This window comes from Terrapene carolina, unplaced genomic scaffold (assembly GCF_002925995.2).
Source record: "Terrapene carolina triunguis isolate 2854851 unplaced genomic scaffold, T_m_triunguis-2.0 Scaffold641, whole genome shotgun sequence".
Classification (NCBI taxonomy): Eukaryota; Metazoa; Chordata; order Testudines; family Emydidae; genus Terrapene; species Terrapene triunguis.
Window position 1 is genome coordinate 1,883,615 of NW_020664992.1, and position 22,433 is coordinate 1,906,047.

The 22,433-nt window shown below is 43.8% G+C and overlaps 1 protein-coding gene across 1 annotated transcript in view; it reads right to left on the reverse strand.

The window, feature by feature from the left end:
- DIP2B (disco interacting protein 2 homolog B) overlaps window positions 1–22,433 on the reverse strand; it is a 57,212-nt gene that overhangs the window by 25,080 nt on the left and 9,699 nt on the right. The window contains exons 3-18 of the mRNA XM_024214749.2: window positions 22,211–22,423; window positions 17,837–17,986; window positions 16,027–16,146; window positions 15,092–15,289; window positions 13,612–13,703; window positions 12,263–12,355; window positions 10,685–10,808; window positions 9,790–9,899; window positions 8,107–8,209; window positions 6,661–6,725; window positions 6,220–6,313; window positions 5,550–5,669; window positions 3,279–3,393; window positions 2,034–2,173; window positions 1,210–1,346; window positions 467–547 (exon numbers count right to left, since the gene is read on the reverse strand). Coding sequence (XP_024070517.2) covers window positions 467–547; window positions 1,210–1,346; window positions 2,034–2,173; window positions 3,279–3,393; window positions 5,550–5,669; window positions 6,220–6,313; window positions 6,661–6,725; window positions 8,107–8,209; window positions 9,790–9,899; window positions 10,685–10,808; window positions 12,263–12,355; window positions 13,612–13,703; window positions 15,092–15,289; window positions 16,027–16,146; window positions 17,837–17,986; window positions 22,211–22,423 — 1,955 coding nt within the window. The remainder of the gene's footprint in view (window positions 1–466; window positions 548–1,209; window positions 1,347–2,033; window positions 2,174–3,278; window positions 3,394–5,549; window positions 5,670–6,219; window positions 6,314–6,660; window positions 6,726–8,106; window positions 8,210–9,789; window positions 9,900–10,684; window positions 10,809–12,262; window positions 12,356–13,611; window positions 13,704–15,091; window positions 15,290–16,026; window positions 16,147–17,836; window positions 17,987–22,210; window positions 22,424–22,433) is intronic.

Here is a 22,433-nt window from a genome sequence, read left to right on the forward strand (position 1 = left end):
TTTTGTCTGTTTTAGCTTATGAAGAACTATGGGCTGATTTCTATCTTGCAAGATGACAACATATTTCAAAATTTAATATTTTTTATAAACAGATGATCATGTCACAGGTATTTACAGTTTATTTTGAAATTCCCTCTTGAATAGTGTGGGCATGGCCAAAATCAGAGCCACGAAGCTGAGTGATACAACTATGGGATTGTGAAAAACTTGAAAGAACTTTGCCTGCTACGGCTCAGTAAAGCTCAGTGGTTTGGCGCACAACTTCTATAGTGAGGTTATGTGAGGGTAATGTATTGGAAAAACAAGTTACATCTGGGGCAAGCAATCTCAGTAACCTGCCCCAACATTCACCATAAGTTAACAGTTTGCTTTGGTCACCACCTGCTTTTCTTTTAGGCATTTGAAGCCATTACTTTTAACATCAAGATAAAACCATGAATCCAAGCACAAAAGCTATATGACGTACAGGTCCAACAAACCCCAGCAAGCCTGAGCGGACGAACGGCACATCGCCCACTGGAGAACCAGCCGAGTTGACAGGGATAACCTGAAACAGAAGACAGGATACTGAGGGAGTTGATTCTCTCGTCCTGGGATATACCGCCCCACACACCCTTCCTCATCAGTGTGCTGCAGCAAGAGTCACACTAGATGCAAGTGAATTTTGAAAAAATAAATCCTCTCCAGTTACTGGGTTTTCCTCTGTAAAGCCTCAAATTACCAGCTATAGCACGGTGTCCCCCTGGAGTGAACTTCACTTACTGAATCTTACCTCTGAATCCTACTTACTGAATCCTACTATCATAGGGATAGAAAAATCACTATGCTGCCAGAAGCCCAGATAAAACACAGATTTCTCTCTGACTCTATTTGCAAGCTTTCTGATACCATGAACTGGAGTAGAGCAAACACTGGATGTCTGATGCTCCCATTCTTGCAGGAAGCTAGTAAATTTATCTGCACTAGATGCTCTCACTGTTGTCAGTTGCTGCATGGTGGGAAGTCATAGCAAAAAAGGAGTGCAGGCAATTCCTAATTGTAACAAGCCATCTAGGGAAAGATTTCCCCATATATAAAGCCCAAATATTAACACTTTATTAGTTGTTATAGAAATCAAAAGGCTCTGCAGGAAAATCAATTCCACGCTGAAGGCAGTAGGTGAAAGCCAGCGACACAAGAGAAGGCAAAAATCTACCATATGATACAGACCTCAAACGTGTTCTTTGTCACCCCAGCCAGCCCGTAATACATCATCCCTCCTGTTCTGGAGCTAACACAGATTTCTCCAATCTCATCTGTTTTACAGAGCTGAGGAGACCCATCGGGTTTCACGATGCACATCATTCCTAGAGCAAAGCACACACCGTTACACAACTTAGCCAGCAGTGATCAGGAGCCTTTTTTTTTTTAAACCACCCGACACATTTAAGCATGAAGAATGATTAACTTTTTATTAAGTAGTGGCAAGCGGGAAAATGTCGTGAATCCTGCAGCTGAATATGCATGGACATTTCATCAGGGTACTTACTGCTCCTTAAAATTAAAGGCTTCACTACGAACCCGTGGGCCACGTGGATCAGCTGCAAAGTTTGCATTGCCACAGAGCATAACACAAAAGAATATGCTACTGAATTTGCCTGGGCCCCTGGCAATAACTTACTAAAGATCAGGACTTCCACTGAGACAGACTTCCATGCAAGGATCTTACAATGCTTTACAAACACTAGACCCCCCACAACCCCCTGCGAAGGAGCGAAGTATTCTGTCCATTTCACAGATAGGTAAGATGAAGTGAGGAAAAGCTAAGCAGCTGACCCAGCAACTCACAAATCAGCAGCAGAGGCAATAACAGAAACCAAGGCTGAGATTTTCAGAGCTGTCTTGGGGATCTCAATGCCCAGTTGCTGTTTGTTTTAAATGAGCATTGCATGTCCATTAGGTGGTTTGAAAGTCTCAGCCCCAGAGGTTCACTCTCAGCCCCTGCCATCTGCCAAGGGGTGTTTATGGAAATATAAGGTCCTGTGCACTCTCACCTCCCGGCATCACATGGCCAACATCCTGTACCGTGAGAGCAGAGTTTTTGTCTTCAGTGTTCACACGAATAACACCATAACTTAGCCCATTCATGGACAGGATGGCTCTTCCGGGCAAGGGTGCCCCAGGGACACCAGGCCTTGAAGGAAACAAATGGACATGCTAAAACATCAGTGAACACATCCTCACAGTGACATAAAGATGCTTTTCTTGGTTCTTATATGTATCATTTTGCGACGTATACTGAAATCCTATTTCACAACTGAATTAATTTGGGGGAGAGTAAGGGATACCAGCTGGGAGAGCCATGCTGATACGGGAGTTGGAAAAGCTTAGTCCTGGGCCAGTGCAAGCATTGGGAAAACCAGCCAAAAGCTCTGTGGAGTGGCTCTTCCATCTGGCCACCAGGGTAATCTATTGTAGGTGCCAGCTCCTGGGCTGGCTGATTATTGCTTTGTTTACTGCAGGGAGGGCAATGGACAGGAACAGAGTATAAGAATGACTGCTTTCCCCAAAACAACATGAGACACTATTGCAGAGAAGCACAACCCCACACCAGCTACTGCTGGCAAAAGTGAGAAAATAAATGCCTGCTTCTCCCAGGCTTTTAACTGCTACTCTGCTACTGGCTTTTAACTGCTAGACAAAGAAGAACAAAGACTCATAGCTTTGAGAGAGAATTCTTCAAGGCCCTGATTCAACCAAGCACTAGAGTTCGTGCATCACCATCAACATGTAAGAAGCCCCACTGAACTCAATAATAACCACTGGATGCACGTGAACAAACATTAGCTGGGATCACCTAATATAGCACAATTCACAACACACTCTGCTATTATTTAAAGGGACACTGTCAGGTCTTATATGACTCAAATATTTAGGCTGAATAAAATAAAAGCTAGGACCAATAGAAACAGTTCCATGATTTGTCTTTTTTTTTTTATTCCAGTGGAAACAGTTTAAAAAACAAAAACAAAACACTCAAACATTCCTCCAGCTCAAGCACTGCAAGGGCCTGAAAGTGAAACTAAAAACTGCCAACAAAATGGAAACAGTCTATTCCTTATTTCCTGCCTTCAGCTGAAAATGCAAAAAGAGTAAACAAGCAGTAAAACATTCAAATTTATCTCAGTTTCAATAGTCTCAGGAATTACTTGCAACATAGGAAAGGAAATTATTTAAACATTTTTAACGTGTCCCTTTAAATATGGACATAGGTTAGCAGGATCAATGCATCACAGTACCTCCGTATTGCTACAGTCATTGCTTCTGGAGATGTGGCACATGGACAGATTGCCTCAGGTTTAAGCCCATGGCTCTGAAACAAACTCAGGAAAGCATCGCATGAGGAAACAGACCCTGGAAGATAAGACAACATTTTAAACAGTTTTTGAAATTGAAAAAAAAGAATTATGCTTAGAAATGACCTGGAAATAAATAGCACATTTTTATTTAGGGATCTTGTGAACTGCAAATCTCATTTCTAACTAAGGGCACATTTTTCAAAAGTAACTTAGGCACTAAGGAGCCTGAGTCACTGAAAGTTAATGGAACTTGGGGTTCTAAGTCATTAGAGTAGAATTTTTAAAAGGCCTAAGTAGGCTTCAGTCACCTATAACAGTAATAATACTCCAGTACCTCTTTCTGAGAGCAGCCACTTTATTTCATTATAATGTTGTACTGTATTTCTGTAATCCTGGACATCCCCTAAAAATTTTGGGGGGAAGTATTGTACGAAATAATACTACTGGGGAAAGCCTCAGAAAGGAGACTGATTTAAGGGGTTCAACTGCTGCATGGGTTAAAAAAAAAAGTCAACTTTCCATCCACATTCTTTTAAACTTCCAGATTTGCTTTTTTGAAAGCTAATGTATTTATGCACCTATCCCTACCGTAAGGGGATCAGTTTTGGTACAGAACTAACCAAATCAGAAAAACACTTCATACTTCAAACTAATGCCTTGCTGGCTAAGGCCCGAACAATCTTCCTCCCAGTCTGTTCCAGAGTTTGTACGTATAGAGATACTCAGGGAACAATTACATTACAAACATCTTCCCCGTTTCCCCCATACTAACGCACATCCACTGGCTCCATTTCCTTCCACCGCACAAATCCAAAACAGCCCGAATTGTATTCAAATCTCACTCCTCCAGTCAGTGCCATCTGGACAGACATTCATTAAGCCCCATAATCACCAGTATGCCATGAAGATCTGTTGCTCATTTCTTTCGATGCCATCTTAAAAACACACATCCCCTGTGTGCAATTTAGAACCACTCACACCCCATACCCCCCCACCTACATTGCCAGCTAATGTGCCTATTCCTATTCTCTTGCCTGCTAGAGGAGTCACTGCACTAACCTTTTAATCTTTTTCTGCCAGAATGCTCTATATTACATACCGGAGCATCCAGCTGCCCCCATTGCCTGGCCAAGTCCTCTGTTCCTATCACCTCTTGCAATACCATCCTTAAGATTCACACTTGAAGGGACACCAGCAACTTCACACAAATCACCCTTCTGTCTGAACACCTTTCATCTATAGTTACTGTAAATGAAAGTTTAGGGGAAAGGATTCCCTGTATACATTCCCAGTGTGTGTATTTGAGAGAGACAGTTGGTAAGATTTTGATGGCTCTTGGCATCATGAATTGCACTGTTTGCTCTGTGGCGTCAGGTAGTTTCCCTTGTTTGTGTGGGTCTTGGAGAGAAGCATTTTAAAAATAGGAAAATCTGACTGTACAAGCCTAGAACTGGCAGGGGGACTCTGGGTTGGGTGTGGAGCCTGAAATCCTTTACCCTTGTGCTTGGGGCACTGAGGCCTGCCTTTTTGGATTGTCAGACAGCTGCCTCAGTTTACTCCTGATAGAAGTCAGTACACAAAAGCAAGGGTGGCGGGTAAAATAGGCCAGGGAAGGCCTTGCCAGCTGGGCCGCGGTGGCCCCAGCCCTTCCCCGAGACCCCCACCGCCGCCTCCCACTCCACACTCCCGTCCCCGCTGCTCGCCACGTCCCTCCTCCTCAGGTGCTGGGGCCATCAGCTTGGCCGGGGGGGGGGGGGGGGGGGGAGGAGGGGGCTGGCACTAGGGGGCCAGCAGACTCGGTCCTGCCCGGCACTGGGAGACGCTGGCAGCTCGGCCCTGCCTGGTGCTGGGAAAGGCTGGCAGCTCGGCCCGACTCTGGCGGGTGGGGGGAGCCGGTGGCTCGCCTCCCCTCGGGGAGGCTGGCAGCTTGGCCTGGCGCTCAGGCCGGTGGCTCGGCCCAATGTGGCTGGGGCAGGCGGGCTGGGGCTCCTCCGGTTGCAGGGGCCCCGTGTCAGGGCTTCTCCTTTTACAGTGTGGGAGGGGGGTTTCGGGGCTCCGGCCTGGGGGACAGGGGCAGGGCCTTGGGCAGAAGGGGCAGGGCCGATGGGCTTGCCTCCCCAAATCAGGGGTTCAACCACCGCGCATGCACAGAAGTTACTGAAAGCATAATCAGAGGAACCTCTCATGGCAGCCATGTGAGGGAATACTCACAGGGATTAGCACCGTCAGTTACAATCAGCATTCGCAGAGAACTCAGGCTGACATCTCTTTGGTCCCGATGAGCCATCATGGCCCAGTGCAGGTCTCGACACTTCACTAAAGCCACCTTCGCTGCAAACGAAGGGAGCAAACGAAATTAGTACAAATAAAACCATTCGCTGAATGCTTGTTTCAGTGAAACTGCAGGGGTCTAACACCAGTAGCCTCCCATTAGGGCAAGTATCTTCAGCTCAGGGACCCAAATCCTTTTGTCCATTTGAAGGCTAAGTAAGAGAGGTTGCAGGGATGGAATCCTCTCCTACGGGAGGTAGGGCACCCACACTGCCAGGTCAAAACTGCTACTATATACTAGGCAGAGTGACTGTGGCCCTCCTTTTGTTTCAGTTAGGGCTTGGGATTAGCGGCCCCTGCATGCTGATGCCATTCCCCTGGCCTACCAGCACCATCTTGCAGCATACAAACCTGTGGATTCCCCATCAAGCTCTCTGTGGCCTGCCCTGTGCACACATTGAAGAGAATCCAGGGTTTTGGCCCACTTAGTAGGTTTCTGACTAGCAATCAGGCAGGCTCCCAAGCTTTAAACAGAAGTGCAGTTTGGGTTGCCCCACAAATGTTCGTCTGGAAAGCCACATGCTAGAATCTTAAGGAATGCCAGTGTTACCTTTGTGGGTATGAACTCTCTGCACCCAGGAGAGAGGACAGGTTTTCATCACGGAGTAGGGCACGCTGAGGGTGTGCAGCTTGTTCATTACATTCTGGAAAGCAGAGAGACTTGTGGGAAAGGGCCAACAAAACATTCAATATAAATCAGAGATGGGAGTCCCCTTTCCCCTCCCCAGTGCCTGGTAAAGCTTGTGCACTTCCTGCAGTTAATATTTCAAAGCATCATTTGAATGAACAGAGAGTATGACGACTAGGCAGAAGACATTACTGCTCCTGCCAGCAGATCTGCACTGACTAACGGGAGTGCGTAAAACTGGATCTGAGAGCAGACTGGGCCCAACTCTCCTCCTCAAACACTACTTCACATTATAATCAGGAAGGGCTATAAAATACCCAGAACAACCATCCTGCTAGTTTTCTCCCTGAAGCACCAGCTCACCGTTAACATGCCATGCCAGAGCCCTGCATCCTTCTTGAAATCCAGAACATTCACTATGGTTTCACCTGGAAGAGGAAAGTTGTGATATCAATAAGAAATTTGGCAGTTAACTGGGTAGATGCGGCTGTATTACTTATACTGGAACTTGCCCCTTTCCTAATGCAAAGTCAAGTTAGCTCCCTGAGACAGCCCCTGCTGGGCTCCCAAACCAGCAGGCTAAGTGGCTTTTTTCAGGCAGATGCCAGGAACTTTGAAGCTGAGGAGGGCACAACCCTTGTTTTTTCACCTTGGCATTTTCTTTACAAACATTTAAAGAGCACTGTTTCCCTTAAGCTTGCAAACTCAAAGTGCCAATTATTTCTTAAGCACTTCATACAGTACTTAGACACCATGCAAACACCTCTCCATGGCAGCACATACTGGCAGCATTATGCAAACAGCAAGCGTGTAGCCTAGTCCGTTTGCTCTCTTATGCATTATTAAATAGATTCCAAGCTCCTTGTTATGGATAATACAAAACAGGCACACTCAGGTGCATACACAGAGCACAATAAAAAGGGTGATAAGACACAGAGCAGACCTACTTAAAATATGAATTTAAGGGAAGGAACACCTTACAGACAGCTGCAAGAATATAACATCTGGTATCTCTGGGCTTTTATATCACATTAATCACTGTAATATCAGAGAGTCCTAGCCTCCTTATACATGAGGTGTTGAGTGGAAAGAGGTTACAGAGCCATCATTCAAATGCCTTGGTAGACTGACCCTCAGCAGCAGTGGAAATGAATGGAATGGCTCCCAAAAGGAATACAGTTGCATGTCAAACAGAAATGATGACATACAGCTCATTAAAGAAGCTCTGAGATACTGGGTACATAAAGGACTGATTTTGTAGGTAGAGTAGACCAAAACACTTCCTACAGAAAGAACTTTGTGCATCATGACTGGTAATTTCTGTTCTCCATACCTGGGTTTAACCCATAAGGCCCAAACTGGTTTGAGACCTGATTATCTGAGAGGCCATGGTGTGTGTGCATTGCCAGTATGGAGGTGAACAGAGGCAATCTAGCAGGAGCTCCTTCAATGCAAGTGAAAGGGAGCTGGTGGCAGGATGTTCTTTGAAAAAGGATCCTCAAGTTTGGAGCTTGTGCAATTCTGCCCCTTCCATCCCCCAGTTCACCAAGTCATGGATTTGTAAACCTCCATGCACACTGCAAAGCCCACCTTTTGTCCCTCTCTGTTAAGCCTGTTGGGCAGGGCATGGGCTGACGTGGAGATAATTGTGGGTTGACCTTTGGCAACGTTTAAGTTACGATTTTTAATTTCTGAGATAGTTTGTTTAAACTTTTAAAATCCATCTAACTGAGCATTGGAAAGAATGATCTTGCAGCAAGCTGAGCTTTCACCCCTTCTTGCAAATATCCACCCTGTGACACTACTCACCTTCAGAGTAGTTGCAAGCCTGAGACAGAGCCTGACAATGAGACAGCATGGCAATCCGAGACACTGTCACCCCCATCACACTGCCTTCCTTACTGGTCTTGTACTGGAAAGCACCAAAAATAATAAGAACATAAGAACAGCCATACTGGGTCAGACCAAAGGCCCATCTAGCTCAGTATCCTGTTTTCCGACAATGGCCAATGCCAGGTGCCTCAGAGGGAACGAACAGAACAGGTACTCACCAAGTGATCCATCCCCTGTCTCCCATTCCCAGCTTCTGGCAAACAGAGGCTAGGGACACCATCTCTGCCCATCCTGGCTAATAGCCATTGATGGACCCTATCCTCCATGAATTTATCTAGTTCTTTTTGAACCCCGTTATAGTCTTGGCCTTCACAACATCCTCTGGCAAGGAGTTCCACAGGTTGACTGTACATTTGTGAAAAAATACTTCCTTTTGTTTGTTTTAAACCTGCTGCCCATTAATTTCATTTGGTGGCCCCTAGCTCTTGTGTTATGAGAAGGAGTAAATAACACTTCCTTATTTACTTTCTCCACACCAGTCATGATTTTATAGACCTCTATCAGACCCACCCCAGTCGGATTCCCAACTTTCTGTTCACTTGTTTGACTGCCGCTGCACATTGAGTGGATGTTTTCAGAGAACTATCCATGATGACTCCAATATCTCTTTCTTGAGTGGTAACTGCTAATTTAAACGGCATCATTTTATATGTATAGTTGGGATCAAACTGGTTACTCTGGACCCTGCACATAAAGGAGGCTGCAGTGTGGCTAAGCCCTTATTAATCAGAGCAAGTTTTCTCCTTAATGAATGAGGTCACATTTAAAAAGGAACTGTGTAGGTGCATCAGCAGGATTCACTGGAGGAGAGAAAGACTATCCCATGGAAAGTAAAGGCAGGCATGTTTAGACATGGAGATGGCCTGGTCCCAATCCCTAAACATGTACAGGTAAGTCCAAAGAGAGAGAAGATGAGGACACTTGTTTAAAGTTGCTCATGCTTAATGCATTATTGTAACTTCTGAGCCCAAGCCCTGGCAATACAAAAGGCAAACTGAAAAAGCAGTTTATAGGGTAGGTGTCACCCAAACACTGATATTATTTAGGATGCAGTAGTTCCCAGTTAGTATTACCGGGATGCACAGACAGGCCACACCGTGAGAAGTGAACAATCCAAAGTGTTGCCATGTGAAACAAAGGCAGAAATCTGAGAGTTACCAAGTACTAACAGAATTAAACAGACCGAATGAAAAGATGAGCACAGGGGAGCACCCTGAGCTAAAGGCTAGACTGTACCAAGTCTGCCAGCATTAAGCCTTAGCTAAGATGTGTTGATAAACTCCTGTGAGCAACCCTACAGCGCTTTCAGATTAAGCCTCTCTCTGGTCATCCCGCGCACTGTATCTGAATTGTTTCACTTGTTTTTGGAGCAGAGATGGTGTCTTCCTCTGCATTTTGAACAGCAAACAAATAAAGCCACAAACTGGTATATAACTAAAAACAAGCATCATGGCAAGTTGTACATGATGAAAGTGTGTTGTTTTGGCAAGAAATTGGTAAGTTTGGCATAGCTCATGTGAAAATGCTACCATTTTGATGGCTTCTGTGCATTAAATTAAATCCAGAGAAGCTCATTTCTGACCTTCATTCACTACCCACCTCAATATATGCCGGCTCAGTTCCTGCAGTTGAGATGTTGGGCTGCCAGTCCTTTGGTGACTTGGAGAGATACTTTGAGTCTGTCACAACCCATTTGAGTCTGGGCCAACCTAGAGCCGAAATCAAAGGCAACCTTAAGACCTGTATCTGTTGAAAGAATCTATATTCATCTGAAATATACAAGTGATCATTTGCCCAGCCCATTTCACTTATGGCTTGTTTTCCCAGCAGCAAAGTTAAATAAGCAAAATGCAAATACATTTGAGGGAAATGCATAGCTTTAAAACCAAAGGTGATTTGGACTTGATTGGGTTTACTTCCGACAGAACCACAGGGATCACTTGATAGAAAATGACATGCTGTGTAACTTGCGCTCATAATTTGATGACACTTGACAAGGGGAACTCCTATGCTTGGTTTAGGATTATCAAATGCAAACATACAAATCAACCCAAGGCAGATCACTAGCTAGACAACTCATCCCTCTTCCCATGAACCAGTGCATCTCGGGCTTGCAAGGGGTGGTGGACTCCTTCGCCCACTCACAAATTGACCCTGCAGTGTTTATAAATACAGCTCTGGTATAGCATTAAAGAAACCGTGATTTTTATCTCTCCAAACACTGCTGAACTGTTTCTAGGAGAATGTTGGTTTCTAAAGTGGCCTCATCCTAATCTCCACTGCAATACACTGGCTCTGTCAGAGACATGCACAAGTTTGTGCCTCAGTGGTGCATGCGATTCATAGTCCCAAACAAGGCGACGACCCCACTGCAAACCTTGCTCACTCAACCAGAAGGAGAGCAAAACAGCACATGACTTTTGACTTCTAACAGCTAGTTTTAGAGTTCAGCCCTGGGACAAACGGGTCAAAACAAAAGTGTGACGGAACTAACCTTTAAACTGCACAATCTCCCCATTCTGGGTTTTTGGCAGCCCCTTTAGACAAACCTCAGTGGTGAGAGCCAAAGTGATGCCACAGCTCCCCAAGAGGAAGCCAATCTGCTGACCACCAGCATCCTGAAGGAAAAGAAAATAATCACTGAGTTCCAGATGATGGGGGAGTATGAAGCCAACTTCACCCTTACCAAAAGTCAAGGCACAGTAATGCTCTGGTAACTGGATGGTAACATTATGGACCACATTGGGAAAAAACAAACATTCTGTTTCATCTGATTTGTCCCATGCGCATCTGGCAATGGTTTGAAACTCAAATGACAACCACAGTCTGGCACTGATTATATGGCTACAGTCATATATTAACATGCTCTAGAAAACAACATATGCATCATGAAGGCATGCTGGGTGTAATGGGGACTCTCATGCTGACAGAATTTGTTCCCTAGGGCAGGTTGAGCAGCTGTGACAGATGTATTTCTGTGAGCAAATAAAAGTCCACAGAAAAATGAGAACCTATTGTAAAAATATGGAAGACTACATAATATTCTGCCTAGCAAGTCTGTTCCGTTCACTTAATTCTGAGGTCCAGGGATGCAAGTGGAAAGACTGTGGGAAAAGCTGTTGGTTCTCAAGGAAAAAAAACAGATGATGTTGCACTGGCATAACCATAAACGGCCAGAGGCGAAAGGCAGATGATTTCAATGGTGAGACGGGCCTACTCAGATGGATGTCAGCATATAGCCATTGCACTCAAATGGTTTATTTTCACTATGAAAAGCACTAAATCTTCAAACAAGAATCAAAAAATGAAAATGGAAATAATACATCAAAATAATAAACATGCCCTCTCTGTCCCCCCGTAACTGACTAACCCTACTGCACAAAGATAAAAGCACTGGAATGAGTAGCTGATCAAGTGACCTGACTGGCCAAATATAGGTAGAAGCTTTAATTTCATTTGGTTGCCACAGCAGTTGTCATGTTGAGGCTGCAAAGCAAAGCTCTAGAAACCCACAGCATTACCAGACTAGTTAACCATTTCATTACCACCACTCTTGCCGGATGGTTGCCATTATGATGCTATTATGGTTTCCTCTCACAAAATTCTATGGTGTCACAGCTTTTAGAATGGCAATCACGTAGCAACATTAGGAAAAAAACCCTTCTGGGAGCAGGGATTATACAGCAAGAAATGACTGGGAATAAGGGTCTGTTTTTCAGATGTGCTGAGCACCCACAACTCCCACTGAAGTCAGAAGGGAGCTGCAGGGAGATTAACAAGGACATGTTATAGACATGTGCCCATCATAGTGTCTAAGGGAATACACTGTTCTTTCAGCTGTTCAGCAAAACTGCTAAGCAGCCAATGAATTTTGTTTACAGTTTTAGACTCTGCAGTGGCACGTTCCTATGACTCTTACACACTGTGCTGGGACAGAAGAACTGCTAAAGCCGCAGAGGGTCATTATGAAACACTATCAAATCAGAGGCTGATGGTCTGACTTGGTTTTCATCCCACACCAGCCGATCACTCCTCTAAGATGCATCAACGTTACCTTTCTGGTAAGAGGTACCTCTATAGGCACTGGGATCACTTCTGCTAGCAGACAGCCGTAAAACGCCACCATGAACATGACTGGGTCATTGTTGGGGTAAACAAGGGCTACCTACAATTCACAGAAGTATTTGGTTAGAGAAGATATGAGGCGCAACATTAAAGTTGGGTTTGTTACATTCACAGTGATTAAGCTGTTTAATTCAACAAAAGAATCAAGGTCAACTCAATGGCTGTTCCCAGCTACACCCCATGAAGTGAAAACGTTGCCAAAAAATCCATTGAACTCCCCTTTGTCCTAACACATGAAATATTAAACCATGGTTAGCAATTAAGAATTTTTTAAAATCCAATTCTCTGTTTAGAGCAAATTTGTAGATGGTGGAAACCTGTTTAATGCAGAACCTCTTTCAATAAAGCATTTACTTCCTTGCCATATTATTCCTACAAAACCAACCCAAGATTTTTACTATTAAAGTGTGCTCATTTCTCAGCTTTCCCCTCTGACAGGCCTGTTCCTACTGCATTGTATCTTTGCATGTGAGAAGTTTACTTTTTAATGTGATCCTCCCATGGGTATGGATTCAAAAGGGTGGCAATGATATCTCAGAGTAGGTTATTAGGACAAATTCTCTTTACAGGTTCTTTTTTAAGTGGGGCCCATTAAAACAAACAATGTAATACCAACTTGTCCATTGGCCCTGCTAAAAATACGCTCTTTAGCATGATGCTGACATGATCATCAACCCTCCAATCAGGGTCCAGTGAGGAATTTTGGCATTTTAGTTTCAGAGGTGGGAAGAGGACAAAGATAAACTTCATGGCTTTTCAGCCATTTTTAAAGGGAGTTCATGCATGTTCAGATTCTAGCACAGCATCCCATACAAGTCTTCTCTTTGGGAACTCTGTACAGCGTACAAGGCTGTGTGTGTTTATATTCCTATCCATATACAGCGGCAGTTAATATCTCTGTATATATACACATGCATACAATGGGAAGAAGAGACCACTGAACCTTTTCACTAATATCAAGAGCAGTGTGGTAAGACCTCTGACATTGCTCCTAGGGGGAGAGGATCGTGTAGGGGAGATTTTCAAAGGCACATAGGGGAGTTAGGAGCACACACACCAATGACTCCTTCAGACACTTGAAAATCTCAGCCCAGGAGTTCTCTTCCTGAGGGCTGGACAGGGGGTCTTTCCATGCAGCCTGGAAACATTTCTTTAACACACAGCTGGGCCCCTAGGATAAGAGTCATGCACTTGCCCTTATTAAAAGGACAAGACTGTAATGTTCATGGCAAGTGACAATGCAAAAAACCCTCTTCCCATTTCAGAGGAAGAGCCAAACATTCCCAAGCTCATTACCCTGTCTCCAGGCTTTAACACAGGTTCATTTTTGGTCCCCAGTTTATTAAGCAGCGTGTAGGCCAGCTTAAGGCTTCTGCTCCACAATTTACCTAAAACACAAAGAGAAGAAGTTTGCAAACTCCACATCAACCAATCATATGGACAACACTACTCAGCGCCTAAGTAGTATTAACAGTTACAGAACTCAAAGGGCTTTACACTGGTGAGGATCCTTAGCCCGATTTTGCAGAAGTGGAGGTACAAAGAGGTTCAGTGATTTGCCCATGGTGACAATGAGTGACAGAAATGGAAACGGTCCCAGAAATCCAACGCCCAGTCCTCTGCAGTATTTCATGTAACAATAAAAAGGTGCAAAGACAAACCCAACCTGCTAGAATCCTTTATATACACCCAGGACTTAATCCTTATGCAGGTTTGATTCAGAAAAATTAAATTAAAGGCTTCCCTTTAAAAAGGACACAAATAGCCGTTTTGCTTGCCTGGCTATGCTGCTCATCACAAAGAGAAACTGGGTAAATTCAAGAGTGACATGAAGGCGACACTGTCTCCTATTTTTATACAGACTCTCAAATCATATTCTTAATTAAGGCCACGTCTACACTACCCGCCGGATTGGCGGGTAGTAATCGATCTATCGGGGATCGATTTATCGCGTCTCGTCTAGACGCGATAAATCGATCCCCGAATCGACGCCCGTAGTCCACCTCAGCAGGAGGAGTAAGCAGAGTCGACGGGGGAGCCGCAGCAGTCGACTTGCCGCCATGAGGACGGCCAGGTAAGTCGAACTAAGATACTTCGACTTCAGCTACGCGAAAAGCATAGCTGAAGTTGCGTATCTTAGATCGACCCCCCCCCAAAACACACACACACAGCGTAGACCAGCCCTAAGTGGCAACAAAGAGAAACGGTGGATGTTTAATCTACAAGTATTTCTAGACCCAATGAAAACTTCATCAGTATCTCATGTCCTCCTGCCACTCCTATGCTTCTCAGAGCTCCCGTCCGCATTAGCTCCAACGCTTGGCTTGGCTCCTCCTCTCATGCTCCCCGTGTACTTGGAATGGTCTCCAATCTTGTGTCAAACGTGCTCACATGCCACCTCCATATCCTCCCTTCAAATCCACCGCTTCCAAGAATCCCTCTCCCAGTGTTCACATGTCCCTCCCCTGATCTATTTGAGGGAAGGGATCTTGTCATATTCTAGATACTGTAAAGTGTCCTGTACATTTACGGTGCTGTGTCACTGTGAAGTCAATATAAGGAGGAGACTGACCACCAGAGACAGGAAAACTCATTACAATAAGAAGTCTGCAGAATCTCACCTCTCATGCTGGATTTAAAATGTTTTGTCTACAAACCTCTCGCATCCCAGGAATTTGGGCAAACACTTTTCCAGTCTGGCTGCCAACTGTCAATTCGTACTCTATCACACCCCAGCACTGTAAGAATGATGCAGCAGCAGAAATATACCACTCACCATACGTCAGGGTATAGACGGGTTTTCCGGTAACATCCAGTGCGGTCAGACAAGGACATTTGGCCTGCGTGGTCCCCCAGCGCTGCAGTGCTGCTTCTAAGGCAGGAGGCCAATTACAAACGACTCCCAGTGGCTCCCCCTTAACAGGTGTCATCTGGCGCCCCTCTGGTTTGGGCTGGTTTGGGTCAGGCTGCGGGACTGAAAGAAAATTAAATCCCCCCACATCCAGTTAGTCCCAGCTCACATACTCACAAGCAGGGAAGAGAACTGAAAACAAATGCTGTTCCACACAGAACACAAGGCAGCCTGTACATTTATAAACCCCAAAACAAAACCCTACCAAAAACAAAACACTGCCCTGCACAAACAACATTCCCCCTGGGGAAAGGATGAGAGAGAGAACAAACGACATGTGACATGTTAGTCATGCTGCTAATGCACGATTGGAAGGTGCTCAGAAACTGCATTAATGAGGGCGGTAAAAACCTATATGAAATGGAATGGAATTCCACCATATTGAACCAACAAGCCACAAGCTGCTTTGATGTTACTGATGCAAAAAAAAAAACCCAAACCCACTTTTCCTTTGGGAAATTATTATGGTTCAGGTGACCTTAGAAATTAGGCTTTCAAAATCCATTTAAACCTTTTGCAAAAAAAGTCTAAGCAGTTTGCATTAATATAGTGTGGGTGTAATGGGCTGGACTGACAGCCCTGGAGAGTTACACCATCCATTCATCCACTGGGCAATGGATTAATTTAATGACTACATCCCTACCACTGGAGCTTGGCCACAGACAGTCCACGGGTGCTCATATCACCTTTAACGAGGCAGTCAATCTCTAAGTCAACTCTGTACAACAGCATAACAAAACACATTATATGTTTGTGCTCACAACAAATGAGCAATTAGAGCATTTCTTGCTGGTTGTTACCTTCCACGATTTCTTCAAAATCGTCCACAAAAAATTCCTTCAGAGGTGGCCTTTTTGGTCGTTTCAGGGTGTTGAGCAGCTGTTGAATTTTTGTGGAGACTCTGCTACTTACAGGGACACCTAGTGGGGAGGGGAAAAATTCAGCTAATCAATGAGCTTATCATCACTACCAACATTAATTTCCTAGCTCCCTTCACAAGGAATTCTTTTCTCCTGACGTGCCCACTTGCCCTGTCAAAAGGCACAATCTTAACCACCAAGGCCAATGAAGACTATTGGGCTTGGTTCTATTTTAACCAAGAGGGCAGAACTTGTTAGTAACTTATCCCCTCCCTTTCTGAAGTCCCATTCCCATCTGTCTTTGGTACATTACATGTGCTGTGAAACGTGGCACGCAATTTAGCATGTCTTCAGAATAACTGCCAGTGCCATTGCATGACTTGATCAGCAGAGGGTGTTGTAAGTCTTACAAGCATTGACACCACTTTTACCTCAGAGATTTAGACCAAACAAACGGTTTATGATCAGTATTATCAGCTTCAAAGTACCAAAACTATAGTTAAGAATTGTGTTTTCATTAGTCTCCCCTCAGTTTGTGTGGATTCCAATACAATAGCATTTTAAAAGCAACAAACCCACATATAAATTCTGGACTTTGTTACCAAAAGGCAAGAAGCTGAATAGAAAGACAGCAGAGCGTCTTTTAAAAGCTACCCTCACTTACTAGCTGCACCTTCAACATGAAGTTAGATGTTGCAGTGAGATAAAGGCTCCTTTGAAAATCCAACGCAAAGAGTAACAGTTTTCCTAAGCATGACTGATCTTTGTTGGGTTAATTTAAAAATCAATTCCTTCCTCACAAAGAGTTTTACCCAGACCGTCTTCTCCTTCTCTGTATACTGTTCATAAGCTTCAGCTCTGTACCTGATGCTTGACATTTACCAACCACAATATCAGTAAATTTAGCACTGGAAAGTGCCAGGTTATTTTTCTGTTGGCACCCCTGGGGACTGAACTATTCTGCCCTCAGAGTACGTACATCAGCAGTGCAAGCTCCCCACATGTCCCCTCACGGCATCTGTCTCACTAGCAATCTGAGGGAGTAGTGAGAAGGGCCCGTTCAATTCTTGGCTGCTGTTCAGATTGCCCTTGGTGTTTGTCGTTTTCATTGGTTTGTCCATCAGGAACTAGACTGAGGAACCTCCTATAAGAAAATTCCCTTCAGAGGCCATCTGATGGCACTGAATGTAAATCACAGGGCAGGAAATGAATCAGCAATCTAAGTTCAGCAATCTAGACGAGAAAGCTTCTGAGCTCCCATCCTCTGAGACATTCAGTCTCCCTGAAAGACAATTATAACCTAGTTTCAGGCACGTTTGGGAAAGTATTAAAACTGCTTCATCCCACCAAACAACTGTTATTCTCTAAAATAGCTGTTGAAGTTAGGCTCTCGAGAACTGTGAGCAAGTGACTTACAAAAAATCTCGGTCCCAAAAGTCTTGGACTTCTGGAACCAACAGAGCTAAATGTGTTGAGATTGGGGTGTGCTGTGAAGTCTATTCAGCTCTCCAGGATTTTTTTTGCCGAGTGGGTAGGCAGCACAGGGAGTGTCCACAGTCTGGGGGTATATTACGGCTGACATTGCAGCCACTTAAACTTAACAGGGTGTGTTTGTAGCGAGTCTGAATTGGTTTAGGAACCTACAGCAAGTATAAGCACATTCTGCAAGTCACACACGTCACTGACCCCTCCCCCAGTTCAGCTTCTCCCATGCCATGCTCTCATTTGTGGGTACTCAAAGGTTCCATACCATCAGCAGTGTCCATGAGACTAGATCGATTGGATCCCTTATGCGTGCCTTTCACGATTCCTGATGGAGGAAGATCAATAGTTGCTGGGCGTGCTGACGAAGAGGTTGAGGAGGTAGTTGCAGTGACATCAGGGGGAATGGAGAAATTCTCTTGAAAAGGGAGAAAACTGATATTCAATTTAATGTGCACCTTCCATTATCCAATGGCCAAGTAAAGTGTCAATTACCCATCAGCTACTGTCCTCAACAACAAAATAATGCTTTACCCTTCTACCCTGGCTTTTGTGAAAGCATCTTAGGGTGATTTCTAAACATTATTTTAGCACCCTAAGGTGGCATGCATTATCCATCTTGCACAATGGAGGCATAGAAAAACTTTCTCCAAGTCACAAAGCAACTCAATGACAGAGCCCAAGCTACTCCTATTCTAACCACTATACCATGCGAACTCTAGACAGTAGGTACTTAAAAAAAAAAAAAAAAAGTACTTTTAGATGAAAAATTGCCTTCTGATGGTCAAACTCCTAGAACAGAAAGCTGCTGTGTTATCTCCTGATAGAATCTGAGCTGTAATAATGTCTCACATGGCATGACTTCCTCCTGAGTTACAGATTTGTAAACTAAACAAGAGGGAAAAAACTTTGGTTATAGATGTAATCCTTAGAAGGAGATTGGAAAAGAAACATCATGCTGGGCTGTGGTACCCTTCAGTTTCAATAGTTAAGCAGGGTGGAACCTGGACAGTAGTTGATAATAGACCTACAAGAAAAACCTAGGCCTCTATGAAGTGATGCTAGCCCGAGAGCCTCAAGTTAGGGGGCATTTTGCTGCGCTTTCAGATGATGTGTCAAATAGAGATCCACTTGCATTACTTCAAAACTCTAAGGTCCTTCGAGCAATAGCAGGAGTGCTAAATATGGCTCTGCTCCATTTAAGAAAGTACATTTTGTCTAGCTAAGGCTCCTCTGTAAGTTTAATTGGAGATGGTATTTTTCACTTTATCCTAAGCTGCCACGTTGTGTTGCCGTGCATTGTTAAAGTACAGAAGTGGCTGTATTATATTCATAGTATTTACTGTCCTACACAAATGCCTTGTTAAACCAGGTTTAATATTACTGAAGAAATATAACTTATGTAAAGCAACTAGAGCATTACTATCAAAGAATATAGGCATTGAACACACTGGAAATAACCAAATTAAGGTAATTTTCATAAATACTCCATTACTTTTGTAATTCACACTTTATCAATACTGACATATGAAGATTCATGTAACAACCTTAACACTGGCCTGTAAAACAACTCACACAACTTCTCTAATATTCTGGGCAATGAAAGCTATAAGACAGATAAGTTGAAAGTTCGAAAGCATGAGCAGGGAGTGTTTAAGATGATGGGAATATGAATTTTTCACACACCGATATGGTTATTAAGCAAATGTGTGACCTCTAAGGGCACCAGAATATTAACGAAAATTACTTTGGTCATTTCCTGTTTCTTTAATGCTTACAGTGTCACATTTCATTGATGGTAATGCTAAAAGTAACGCATTTTGCATAAAGGGTTATATTAATTATTTCATCTTCTAACTGAAATAAACAACAAAAGGTATAACAACATTGTTGTTTTTCTTAAAAGAAAAATGACGAGCCCTGCAGGTTTACACTGGATTGGCACAGGAGCACAAAGCTTACTACAGCACCAGGCACACAGTAGCAGTTCCCATGCAGCTGGTGCATGACATTTTCTCTAGTACTAGCAGATCTGGGGGGCACTGGGATCCCCCACATTTCCTATAGATCTTAGCAGTGCAGAGGAGGGGAACCTGTCACCCACTTCCTAAGGACAGCAGGACAGGAGCTCCACACCTGTGCATCTCCTATGGCATGCAAGGAAGGAGGTGTACAGGAGAGGAACATCACTCCTATGCATCTTGGGAACTATGCCGGTGGGGAATGTACCTGCTCTGTGGCTCTCCTAAGCTCAGTGGGAACAAGCACCTTGGTTCTGTACCGCTTTGTACAACGGTGACCAGGCAGGAACTTTTTTACTCCTCTCTATAGCTCAGTGGTTTGAGCATTGGCCTGCTAAACCCAGGGTTGTGAGTTCAATCCTTAAGGAGGCCATTTAGGGATCTGGGGCAAAAATCTGTCAGGGGATTGGTCCTGCTTTGAGCAGGGGGTTGGACTAGATACCTCCTGAGGTCCCTTCCAACCCTGATATTCTATGATTCTATATAAAACTGTTTATGCAAGAGTTCTAATGCATACAATTTTAGATGTTGACATCTGATGAACATATCTATTTCACACAAAAAACAGGAGTACTTGTGGCACCTTAGAGACTAACAAATTTATTTGAGCATAAGCTTTCGTGGGCTACAGCCCACTTCTTTGGATGCATAGAATGGAACACACAGAAAGAAGATATTTATACATACAGAGAACATGAAAAGGTGGAAGTAGTCATGCCAACTGCAAGAGGCCAATCAATTGAGATGAGCTATCATCAGCAGGAGAAAAAAAAACTTTTGAAGTGATAATCGAGATGACCCATAGAAGGTGTGAGGAGAACTTAACATGGGGAAATAGATTCAATTAGTGTAATGACCCAACCATTCCCAGTCTCTGTTTAAACCCAAGTTAATTGTATCTAATTTGCATATTAATTCAAGTTCAGCAGTCTCTCTTTGGAGTCTGTTTTTGAAGTTTTTTTGCTGCAAAATTGCCACCTTCAAGTCTGTCACTGAGTGGTTAGAGAGGTTGAAGTGTTCTCCCACTGGTTTTTGAATGTTATGATTCCTGATGTCAGATTTGTGTCCATTTATTCTTTTGCATAGAGATTGTCCGGTTTGGCCAATGTATATGGCAGAGGGGCATTGCTGGCACATGATGGCATATATGACGTTGGTAGATGTGCAGGTGAACGAGCCCCTGATGGCGTGGCTGATGTGATTAGGTCCTATGATGGTGTCACTCGAAATATCTTCTCTGTGTGTTCCTTTCTATGCATCCGAAGAAGTGGGCTGTAGCCCACGAAAGCTTATGCTCAAATAAATGTGTTAGTCTCTAAGGTGCCACAAGGACTCCTGTTCTTTTTGCGGATACAGACTAACACGGCTGCTACTCTGAAACACATCTATTTCATGTTGCCAATGCAAATAGTTATGATGAAAAGATTGCTTTTATTTATTTTAAACTAACTCGTGCACAAGATTTTGTTGGACATCATTTGAAAACAAGTGCTATGAAAATTAGGTATTAATTTGACAGGAACTACACAGGTGCTGAACAGCGAGCAGCCCTCATTCATTATCAGAAAGCTGATTCCACAATTGTAATTTTTTTTTTGCATTCCCCAGTTTTTAAAGTGCCACTGTGCTTCAATAAAGCATTAATTATACTGACTACATTTTATGTGCAGTTTTCCATTTCAGAAAACCACTTGCATCCCAGTAAAGAGAAACAAAATCAGCAGCAATATAAATGTCAAAAGAACAGAGTAAAGTGAAGCTGGTAAAATCACCAACTCTTCTATGCATTGCTTGCTCCAAACCAATTAAGCCAAAGCACAGAGCACACAGATACAGCTATCCCCCTGGGTTGCAGTAATAACCTTAAGAGCATATAAAAGGGAAAGATGAGCAATGGAGCAAAACAAACCTTGAAATTTCATACAGCAGCATCAGCAGCAGGGAGCACCTCAGAGCATCAAAAAACTGAGCCTGGGGTATCCAGATCTGTAATTCCCCCCCCACCCCTTCTCAGCAACATCGACAGCTAGCTTGGAAAATAGTCAAGGCTTCAAATCTGTGTCAGATCTTTAATTTGTGATGATGTAATTCTCTCATGAATAGCTGTGTGCATTGGGGTTTTGTTTTTTAAACAATAAATACTAAGATAACAGATTATTAGGGTCTAATACTGCATGTAGAGTTTTTAAAAAGCAAGTATTCCAACACCCCGACTTGTTTTAGGAAAAGATACAGCTGTGACATGCCACAGAACATGAAGGCCAAAGTCACTCCCTACATTTGGCAGCATTGTTTATGCAAGCAGCTTCAGGTAGTCGCAAGCATTAGCAACACCTATGTGCAGAAAGAAAGCTCTGCAGCTGAGCATGTCAACATTGTAAGTGCATCTCTGGGATCTTTTCTACACCAGCAGGCTCCTATTTCCCTCTGACCAACTGCACTTTTCCAAACTCTTGGGCCGAGCTCAGTGTTGGTGAGTCTACTGAAGCCCAGTGGGTTCCATGGAGACAGAATGATGCCTTACGCCAAATTTTCCTTAGACAATGGGGAATTCTAACTTTGTGAAAACAGAATCTAAACTTGAAGCAGTTTTAGTTTTGCTATTCATACCCAGTTCCTACCTATTCGAGTATTGGCAAATACATCAGCTAGTGTCCCACTGGTCCCTTTGCCTTCTCCATGGGATAGTGTAGAAGATGCTGATGAAGATGTGGATGACCCCTGAATAGATCGGTTGATCCAGGACTCAGCATTCTGTAAGCTCTGATGCAATGCAGCAGAAAGAGCAGCCTGGCGCCTTAGCGATCCCTCATCCTCGGATGCAGAAGATGTGTCTGTGTGGAA